Below are 11,063 nucleotides of genomic sequence, written 5' to 3'. Positions count from 1 at the left end.
CACACAAGCTTGCAGCTGACACTGAAGCTTGTGGTTAGCTGAGCTAGCACGCTAGCTAACTCTAGGAGAGATGGCCAGTGGAGGTTAGCTTTGTAGCCTTAGCTTGTGGGTTTTCCAAGCGAGCCCCCGATAAATAGAGATGTCACTCGGTTGTCCTGTATGTCCAGAGACGGCTTGGTTTATCCACAATCCGGTCTGGACCATTAGAGAGATCGTCGAAAGCGGGTTTTTGTTCTGTCTCACGTTCACGGCGGAGCTAGCGTTAGCCTTTAGCGTCCCTCGCAGTCGTCTGCTGGCCTGAAGTAACCAGGTGCTCTCTCTCTGTGCAGGCAGGCCTTTACGGTGGAGACCTGGATAACTAAAGTGGGCTCCAGGTTATTCTTTTTTTCCGCTGTCGGTAATTTCAAATGGATCTCTCTCCATTCGTTTCTAAACCAGGCATCAAGTGCAATGGTTTCCTGGGACCGACCATCTGATAGTCGATTCCTAAGATCAACAGACCCCTTCCATTAATCTTCAGACCGCAAGGGAAACTCCAGTCATCCATCCGCCGGGTCCCGCCCCTCGCTGCCTCTGATTGGCTACACGCACAGATCCTTCCGCGACAGAAGACGCAGTTCGAGCGCTGATTGGCTAAGCGTCAACGCATCCAAGCATTGCATTGATGCAATTCGTCCGTCAAAAATGTTTAGTCCCGCCCCCTAGACTTGCTAGTAGCCAATACGCCCATAACTGTAATTGTGTTTTTTTTCACCCCTTTAGCTTTAAATTATCAGCTGTTTGTATTTATTGGACTGAGTTTCGTGCACGAGACAAATCCAACGTTGTCACATTTTGCAATCGCAATCCTATTTGCACAGCAGTATTTTTCCAAAGCCAGCTCTGTAGCCTAGCCACCCCTTTTATCCGACCGATCTGTGATTGGGCGTGACGTTAACACAGGCTATTTTTAGTAAAATGTGAAAATATAGGAAGACACTCACAGTGATATTTGTGTAACAGAGTTGGCACTTTTTTGTCTTAAACCATATCATGAAAAAAATTAAAACGAATTGCTTGGTACATTTCCTTTCTTCTGTGATCTAATGTAAACAAAAAAAAAAAAAAAAAAAGTGAAGACAAAATAGGACAAGCAATAAGAAGGAGCATAATTGCCACCATCACACAGACATTCAATTACAGATACATAACTAATACAATGTTTTTTTATTTATTTGGAAAACACAGTTACAACAAAAACAAAAAAAAACACGGAGAAAGTAACGTAGCCCATCCAAAACTCAACAATCTAAGTGGGAAAAGGTTTAAGTGCATAATAAATTTGAACACAAATGTGATGGCAGAATATAAAATTCCCATGCAGCAATATGTTGCAATTTATTTGTATATTGCTTCAGTGCTGAAAACCTCTTATATGGGTACAAATAAGTTCTGCACCAACAACAGGAAGGAAGGTGAATCACATCAGTTTGCTGTATCGTTTCAGTTCAGCTGCATCATTCCATGGTTACCTTTTTCCCCCCCCATTCCATGAGTTCAATTACTTTGATATTGCTTTCAAGAACATAGCAACGATCTCCCCATCTATAAGTGATGATTATACGTGTGAGATGCTCATAATCTTCCTCGGAACAAACCCTTATCTGAAGCTCAAAATGAGAGTTAATTTTTGACAAGCTTCAGGTAAATAAGGGCAGCTGTAAGACCAAGATGTCTGTACGTCCACACTAGAATGTCCACAGGCATTTTTCAAAAATAGAGGTCTCCTGCTGTGAGTTATCACATTTGGGGCTGGGATCGTCTCTATAAGCAGTCCATTGAGTTGTCTGGTAGTATCCCTAAGGGCGGGGCCTTGCCTGGGAGACAAGATGGGGGGAGCATGGAGTTTGACGTGGGATCCACATTTTCACAGTCCTCCATTCGTTCTGCACAGCCTTCCCAGTTTATGTGGAATCTGGTCACGCGTGGGTTTGATGCCAGAATATTTCTCTGGAGCTGAAAGGAAGATAAATATTAGATAAATATTAGATAAATACCTCAGATGCTTTCATTATATCTGGAAATCCCTGTGTTTTTTAAGGGTAAACAATAGGAGAGTTTAGACAAATAAACCATATAATCTTTACTTAGTCACCAGCAAGAGTAAAGTAGTTCCATTACACAACTGTGTACTAACTGGTTTGACTAAGACAAACATACAATGTCTGCTTACACATTAAATAACCTAAATGGAAAACACTCTGTTCACATTTGAAAGAAGCCTTCCCCCAGAGGACTGATTCATTTTCCATTAGCAGCTAATCTACATTTTGCTTCGATGCGTTGGCATCTAGACTCAGGGCATGAAAATGTGAACCCTGTAGATAAGATAATGGATACTAGTACAAAGTTGGCAAATGGTATTCAGCCAACAATTAATAATCAATAAACAACTATATAATAACTGACACAAAGCTACAACTTTGAACCTGTGAGTTAAACGTTGCAAATAAAATCCTCTACCTTTACAGCAAAACTCTGTGGTTTATTACTGAAGTTACTATCTGAATTAAGAACGTAGTTCACAGAGTAGTAACATTTCTGCTTAACTAGTTATATAAGCAAGGGAATTTGACAGGATTACTAGTCATTTTTGAGGGATCAAACAATGTGTTCCAAAGTGCAGGCTCAACAGAAAGAAAATCTTAAATTCTGCAATGTATTAGTGCACCACGCTGCTATAAGACTGCCATTGCTTTTGTTGTTTTCATGAAAGCTCCACTTTCTTAGTTTCGCGAAGTGTATAAGGCCTTTACTTAATGTTTGCATTGTGTATTTTTGAGTCATCTTTCATTGCAAAATTTCTTCAAAAGTCTTCATTAGCCAGACTGAACAATATACGTTCAATAATCATCATCAAATGTCAGTAATTAAAGTGTTATTTTAAACCTGTGAAAGCATAAGGCAGCTGACAATAGAACTCAGATGATCCAGAAGTCAACCTTTATTCTCACCTGTGTGTAATTTGGCTTGATCGGTGGATTTTCCCGCAGCTCTGGTTCTGTGTATTCATTGTTCACGTAGTAACCAATGCGAATGAACTCCTGGCCACGGTAGGTGCAGGTGATCAGCACTACAGTCACACCAACAGCATCACTTTCAGGAATCAATCCAGTATTTGGGGCATCAGCCTGTTAAAAGAAATACAAAACTAAGATCTGCCAAAATATAAGCAATTTTTGTATTCCTTCATTTCAGAAATTTAAACTGTCTACTTCTAAAATGCTGATTACGGCACCAGGGTTGTGAAATTATGAAACAAAAACATGTCAGTATGAAAGATAGGCTTGTAAAAATGCAGTCCTCTATCTTGACTATTTGTCTATAAATTAATTTTAACATGTTTTAGTTTTTTTTTAAATGGAAAAATGGTCCGTACATAAAGAATTTAGAGTGATTTTACCAAACTTTATTTATTTTTTTTAAAGTTTAAAGTTTTAAAAAAAGTTTTATTAAACAATTTTGACCAAGGTGTCTACTGGGCAGGACATTATATGTTAAAAATAAACTGGTTTATCGGTTGACATATTTAACGATAAAGATACATCTGCATGAGCTGATGCAGGTTGTGATCAGGAGATGCAGGATATCCGTTTGTAATTTCTGATGGTTCAAACTGCTATACAGTACCAGTCAAAAGTTTGGACACACCTTCTCATTCAATGGTTTTTCTTTATTTCAATTTTTTCTACATTGTAGATTAATATTGAAGACATCCAAACTATGAAGGAACACATATGGAATTATGTGGTAAACAAACAAATGCTCAACAATCCAGAATATGTTTTAGATTTTAGATTCTACAAAGTAGTTGAATGAGAAGGTGTGTCCAAATTCTTTACTGGTACTGTATGTACAATTAAAAAGCTATGCAGGAGAGAAAAATTACTCATTTTAAAAGGTAGGATGCAAAGAGGATCCAATTGCCATTTCTGAAAAATGTGATAATACATTTTTATGAAATTACTGTTCCAAGTATATGCTATATGGCTAAAGCAACACAAAGCTCTATTTTAGTTAGTTTGCCCAAACCAAACATACCTGAAACACAAACATATGTCTCCCAGCAGGCACCGGGCCGACCAAGACAGAGTCGAGGACTTGGTCGTACTCTTCACTCTCTGCTGAGCCAACGTAGATGATTTTCCATTCCAGGTCTACGAAAAAAAAAATCAAAAATAAAGGTATGTTTCACTATAAAATACAAATGTATAGTAGTATGTAGTAATTGTAGAGCTGAGTCAATTAGCTCATTAATCAATTAGCCAATGATTAGAAGTTATTGATAACAGACTGATCATATTAGCCAATAATCTAGTAAAATACTTGGATAAAGCTTATCAAATACAGTCAATAAGTGAATGCTTTTCTGGCATTTTCAACAAATCATACGATAATTGATTTTGCTTTCACTTTCCACAGCAAGAGCTTGAAATACAAACAGGTTTCCGAATACAGTCACATTTACAGAGACAGATCAAAATGAATGCATTTCTTTTTGCACAGCTATAATAGCCATTTCATGTATGAAAAATAATCCACATGAATAATAAAGCACACAGCAAAACTTGTGTACCAATAACTATTTGAACAAAGTATCCTGTTATGGTAAATAATTCAAACTCAAAACGCTGTCACCTGAATCTAGCACTGACACAGATTTTTGAATAACTTTATGTGTAAAAGTAGAGTAACGTGAACATGGACTTCTACGTCACTCTCTACACTTTAGACTACCTAATGCTTATTGGTGGGATAGTCTAGTTTAACAATACTGAAAGAGGAGTATTAAAGGCAATACATCTGCACGAGCATATTTTGCTTAGTTTAGTAGTTTAGTAGTCCAGTTCAGGGAGCTGATGTAGCTGAACCGGTCAATGGATGACGTTAGCTTTTAGCCGTCTCTGGTACCGACACACAAACAAAACTAAGGTTAGCAACACGCTCGGCTGTCCTGTGAAAGTATCGTCGCCTACCTTCAGGCAGGTCCTCCATACACTCAAAGGTGATCTCAAACTGGAAAGGGTTTCCAAAGGGACTCGGGTTGTCAAGGACAGCCACGTTCAACACCTGCACCTTCGCCATTGTTGCTGAAGCGCTAAAACTGGCTAACACAAAAAACACACGCTCAAAGCAGATTCCCGGGAATCCTAAAAAAAAGCACCAAAACAAGCTCCTAACAGAGACAGAGTCTGCAGAATTATCTTCAAAACACCTCTGAGTTCAACCAAACTTTAAGCCTTATTTATGACCCTAAATTCAAACTACTACACGCTTAATCAAAGTTCAGTTTAACTAGCTGATATTACATTTGTGGAAAAATATGATGCTCCCGCCGCTTTCACTGTCCAACTACCCAGAATCCTTTCTGGCTACGGCAAGAGAGAGGAGCCGCTTCCATCAGAGGATTGGCAAAGTGCCACAATCGCCCTCTAGTGGCAAGGTAAACAGGCGTGGCTTTACAAAACTTAATTGCACATTGCCTATATTATCGACTGTAATTATTTTTAACCAGATGATAAATAGATAATTCCTTTTCCTGACTTGTAAAAGTAATATAATAATAATAAATATAATACACCGGCTGCTTCACCCCCGGTGTGTGAAGGAGAGGTACCGCAGGTCCTTCATTCCTGCTGCTGTCAGGTTGCACAACCAGCTCTGCTCCCAGTAGACCACATGACACTAATACACTAATACACTGTGCAATACAATAGTTATAATAGTTTCTGTCTGTATATATAATATTTCAGTTACTGTGGATTCTTTACTGTTTTTTCTTTTACTGTTTTTTATTGCTCATTTGCTTATTTATAATACTTATTTTTGATCTTGTTTTTTTTAATATGTCTCTTGTTTGCACTATCCTCTATGCTGCTGTAATCCTGTTAATTTCCCCACTGCGGGACTAATAAAGGATTATCTTATTTTATCTTATCTTATCTAATAAATCAAGTTGGGAGCCTTATTGCAACGTGGCATAAACCTTATATCTATCAATTCTCAAGTAAGTCAATATGTTGCAAGCATTTTGCTACTGTATGAGGAGCAACAGTTCAATATAATTACCCTGGTTAGGGAGGTACAGCAAAATAAACTTTGTGGTGTCCCACCCAAGCAACGGTGGAAAACAGATGCTTTACTCAATATATCATGATGCAATGAAATACAACCGTTCCACAACCTTGAAAATGATCCTACAGTTCTGTACTAAACATAAATATAGTATACGCTTCGCAAAGGTAGTATTTATTGTAAGACTATTACTTTATTATCGGGCACACTTTAGTGTGCATGTGATGTACAAAAATTGGCAAACAGATTTCTAAAAATGCTATGTTTTTTAATAAGAAATAACAAGTCAGAGTTTCACAACTTATTCATAGGTTTTCCACAGTAAAGACAATTACACATTTTGCAATGAAAGGGCCTTATTGAATATGAAGATATTACTGAATAGAATATACATATATTTCAGAAGGCCATATTTTAAGCATTACATGGTCAAATCTGTCGCCACCAAATGTCTTATCCATTAGCTTACACCATCACTCTTTTTGTCTGCCTGCCAGATAACCTCACTACTCTCATGAATAGAATAATGTAAAATCACACAGAAATGACACATTCACAGATATGTTATTACTAAAACACTGTATTAGACACACACAAAGGGTATGGCATCTCCTCAGACTGACTCTCTGCCGTAATAGAGGAGTAATTTTCCACAGCAGTTCTCTGCTTTTAAGAAACGCCTCACTGCTCCCACACACTGTCCAAATGAAAACTGTCTGACCGCCACAGATTAGGCCTGAAGTAGCCTACTTTTTTTTTTCTTTCTTTGGCCCTTCTGAGTCTGAGAGAGGGAGATTAGGTGAGGATTAGAGACCACTGGACCAGCTGGCCGCCGAATTCATCCCTAAAATATCTTAGGAATGTCGATATGCTTTCTCATGTCGGGTAAAATGAAACCTGACGGAGGCGCTGTTTCATGTCTCAACCAGCAGCACCAGCAGCACCAGCCAGGTTACCAGATAAGAGCTGTGCACGGGAGTACTGTTAAACATTGTACCCCAGCAGGTTGGTGAAAGTCAGAGCAACCTTTCATGTAGTCGCTTTTTTTTTTTTTTTTTTTTTTTTTAGAAAAAAGTTCAATTTAAATCAAGTCGACTATCAGGAGGTAAATCATAATGTGATATACATTTGATTAAAGTTGTCTTTTATAGATAACATAGTATATTTTGAGGAGTTTTTCTTTTTTTTTTATGGCCACAGGAGGACTGCTCTGCTTCAGTGGGCTGAACTGTGTTTCTCTTCGACTTTGTACAAAGGAGTATCTGTCTGCTCTGCTGCAGGTGGATAACTGCGCTCAGGTAATGTAACACGAAACTCAAACCATGTGACTAATGGCGATTTGAAGAGTAGACGAAAAGAAAAAAACAGCTTTACATAAAACCACCATCGGGTACTGCAGTCGAGGATGTAGATAGTTTTTTTTTTGGATCTTAGCTATTTCAGAAGCACGGCTCTTGTCTGGAGATGTTACCTTTCGTTTTCATTGGACTAAACCATTTGTTGCCGTTTCAGTTTTGACAAGGTGAGGCGGAAGCGAGGAATCCACCTGCTCGATGTTTCCCGTTTTGCTTTGATCACCTGAAAACCACCCGATCAATGGTATGTGTTTTAACAGAGCCTGTGTTAAAATTAACATAAAAACAAAATGTATTTCCTTATTAGAAGTAAGAATAATAATGCGAAGGTGTTGAACATTACAGCTTTTTCAAAACATATGCTATAAATATTTTATTATGTTCCTGTGGTCTGAGCAGGTTTAATAGTGATTCAACATCAGGCTGAATGTCTGACTCAGTGGCTGAGTGGTGACTCAACCTCAGTGTCAAAGGACATTTGTCTCTACATTTCTGACTATAAGGTGTCTTCAGCTGTTCAAGATGGGCAATTAAATCCACCCAGTGAATGTTGGACCCAGTGAAATGGACCCGAGCTGACGCCCCAAAGCCCCAGCCTGCCCTCACTTTGCCCTGCTAGGCACGGGTAGAGATGGCAGCCTGTCCGGATGTGCTGGTCATGCCTGGAGTTTTGGTCAGGAGTGTTTTACTGCTGGTACTGAGCAGTAATCCTGTGTGGGGTGAGTCAGAAAACACCCCTTCATCCTCAGCACAACCACACAAATAAGACATCTGACTTCACCTACAGCACACACACACACACACACACACACACACACACACACACACACACACACACACACACACACACACACAAACCATGATATCCTGCAATGATACATAATAAAAAATGACAGGGGACATTCCAGAGCAAATCTGAAGCATGCACTGGCTTGTCTGCATGTTGTAAGAATGTTGGACTAAGAGCTGACATAAGAAACACACTTTGCCATATGGGAAGAGTGTATTTACATCAGGTTGTATCTTATCAATAATTAAACATACAAAAGAATCCAATTTCACAATACATTCAGCTTTCTCTTTGGCGCATGGTGGCTCCTTCCTGTGTCACCTGCTTCTTGTTATCAATTTGTACTTGTGGCCTTGCAAAGTTTGCAAACTCTTTGCGCTGGTGAATGATTGACTGATAGGATGGGTCAGAAACAAAACTTTTATAGTAAAATTATGTTTGGTTACTTTGTAATGCTCAAAAACAATTAAAAAACAGTTAGTTTTCATTTTTGTATCCACATTTCAAAGAAGCCTGTCGTTTGACTCAGCTGACTGGGTAGCTGCAGCACACTCTGCATGCCTGAGCTTCTCCTCCTCCTCATTCGCTCTACTGGTCAAGAAGTTACTATTTAGTTTTGTGATGTCACTGAGTAATCACAGAGCTGGTCATGGATAATATGGCTGGGAACAGTAACAGACTAACGGGACATCTGGTGTGCAGCATTTTATGTTTGTTGCCTTGAAAGTTTGCATAAGGCTAATAGCAACTTTTGCTATGCCATTGGTTCCTCTTTTTTTCTACTTGTATTAAATTATGTTTAAAACAAGCATAAAAACAGGTTTAAGTTTGTGATTTTAATTTGAATTTAATGGATGTTTTGGAGCTGCCTCCTGTTGGTTGGTCAACTCAGATAGTCAGTTAAACATTTTTGTCATTTTAGTCTTATGATCTTTAGTTACTGTATCACCTCACTTACTAACATGCAAACACATATTGCGCCTTCATTTATCTGTGTGGATTGTTTTATTCAGTTAATGTGTTCAAATTCACTTAAAGGAAATGTTTGACATTTTGAGAAATAAGCTTATTTGCAGCGAGTTAGATGAAAAGATTAATACCACTGTGGTATATACATACTAAGTATGTAGCTGAGCTAGCAGCTGGTTAGCTTAGCAATACGACTGTAAATAAGGGAAACAGTTAGCTTGGCTCTGTCCCAAGGTAAGACAATCTTCTTATATATCTTTTTTGTTTAAACTGTATTAAATATGAAATGCAGCACCCTGGTTACTATAAAAACAAAGGTTAACATGCGCTTGTCAATTAAAACAACTGGTCAAATAAGTCCTAGATTATTATTAACTATTTAGTTAATAGGTTACCAGTTACCAGCAGTCAGGAAGCCCATACTCACTTGTGTTTAGACTGTAATGAGTTTGCATTGTTACTATATTGTTCCTGACGTTTCTGCTCTGTTCCCAGGGAATTATACTACGCTTGCAGGGGACACCAGTAACACTAATAACACTACTGTGAGTAAATAACCTTCATCATGACCACTAAATGACACCAGAAAATGTTCTTTTTTTTATCACCAGATTAACCCCCTGACCTGTAATTTTCCACTTGCAGGGACCCAACATTGCAGCTATCGTGGCCCCCACGGTCACCCTGGGTGTTCTGGCCATAGTGTTGGCCGTCCTCGGCTGGCTCTTCTGCGTGGTGAAAAAGAGGAGACAGACTGAAGGGACGTATAGACCCAGTGCGGAGGAACAGTCCGGTGCACGCGGTGTGGCGGCTCCAGATGCTTTAAAGTTACCAAAGGAGGAAAGACTCATTTGAGAGTTTGTGCTTTATGTCTTTGGAAAATGTCGTACAGACAAAGACGGCAAGCGTTTGCATAGCATCGTTCCCACGTGAGGAGGCTCTATGTGTTGAGCTGAGAGGACAGATTTGAGTTTTTATTTCAACAAGCACTGACCAGTTCCTGCATGGCATGAAAAAATGCACCTGGATGTCTGGATCTCGCCCATTTTAGGAACAATTGAACATTTCAAGGAGGTTTTGAACATTTCCACTGCACAAATGATGCTTCAGTATTTTATCACCACTAATAATTTTAGTTTAGAGATGTTTATCTAGTTTCAGTTGACACTAACCATGTACCAATACTTGATTTGATTAAGTCTTATATGAAATACTTTCACTGGCAAAATCAATACCAATCCTTTACCTCAAACTTATTTTAGTTTTTGATACCGTATCTTAAATCATGACATGTTTCTTAGCCTTATAATGATGAGTGTCAAACTCAATTGATTTTATAAAGACGGATGTATGTTAAAAATGTAGTTATACTGAGCAATTGTTTATACTCAAGTACTCAAACTAATTTAAAGTCACATTATTTCGAGATCATTTCATCACTAGTGCAACATGTGACATTATAATCAAGCAGATGTTTTACAATGTTACATGTTTATTTATGCTTTTTTCAAATAAATGTCTGAAAAATAGTTGAATATGAAACTTTTCAAAACAATTTAAAGCATCTGAGGACATCGTCTTGTTCTAATTTGAAGTGTTCTTAAAAATATATGATGTTACTAAAGGTATGATTATATATACTGTATGTAATTCCAATCAAACTAAGATTTGGGTATGAAGCAGAATTTTCATATCTAAAATAATCTATGCACTCTATAACTTTGTTTTAGTCTTTGGCTGATAAAACAGAGTAGCAGATAAGGAGTCCTGGTAGTCAGAAGGTGAACAGTTCAGCTCCTGCTACAGAGGAACTAACTGAAACACTGAGGCCATTG

General features: G+C 38.3%; 2 protein-coding genes across 3 annotated transcripts; one reads left to right on the top strand and one right to left on the bottom strand.

Annotated features, from left to right (window-relative positions):
* Positions 1-1,198: 1,198 nt before the first annotated feature.
* On the bottom strand, positions 1,199-5,430 carry asf1ba (anti-silencing function 1Ba histone chaperone). Of its 2 annotated transcripts, none has more exons than XM_054608018.1 (5): positions 5,349-5,430; positions 5,016-5,147; positions 4,081-4,196; positions 2,994-3,170; positions 1,199-1,995 (listed from the first exon to the last, which is right to left on the bottom strand). In XM_054608018.1, the coding sequence occupies exons 2-5, from the start codon at positions 5,122-5,124 to the stop codon at positions 1,804-1,806; spliced, it is 594 nt and encodes a 197-aa protein (XP_054463993.1). In that variant the 5' UTR covers positions 5,125-5,147; positions 5,349-5,430; the 3' UTR covers positions 1,199-1,803. The 2 variants fall into 2 exon arrangements, with proteins under 2 accessions (XP_054463993.1, XP_054463994.1); XM_054608019.1 differs by having other exon boundaries at positions 5,016-5,143; positions 5,349-5,424.
* Positions 5,431-7,205: 1,775 nt separating this feature from the next.
* crb3a (crumbs homolog 3a) lies at positions 7,206-10,757 on the top strand. The gene is made up of 5 exons (XM_054608020.1): positions 7,206-7,412; positions 7,627-7,713; positions 7,973-8,188; positions 9,724-9,773; positions 9,874-10,757. Exons 3-5 carry the CDS (start codon positions 8,101-8,103, stop codon positions 10,081-10,083), a joined length of 348 nt encoding a protein of 115 aa, XP_054463995.1. The 5' UTR covers positions 7,206-7,412; positions 7,627-7,713; positions 7,973-8,100; the 3' UTR covers positions 10,084-10,757.
* Positions 10,758-11,063: the final 306 nt, after the last annotated feature.

The sequence above is a fragment of the Anoplopoma fimbria genome, chromosome 11, assembly GCF_027596085.1.
Source record: "Anoplopoma fimbria isolate UVic2021 breed Golden Eagle Sablefish chromosome 11, Afim_UVic_2022, whole genome shotgun sequence".
NCBI lineage: Eukaryota > Metazoa > Chordata > Actinopteri > Perciformes > Anoplopomatidae > Anoplopoma > Anoplopoma fimbria.
The sequence above is the reverse complement of the archived record's forward strand: the minus strand, read 5'-3'. Positions and strand labels throughout refer to the sequence as shown.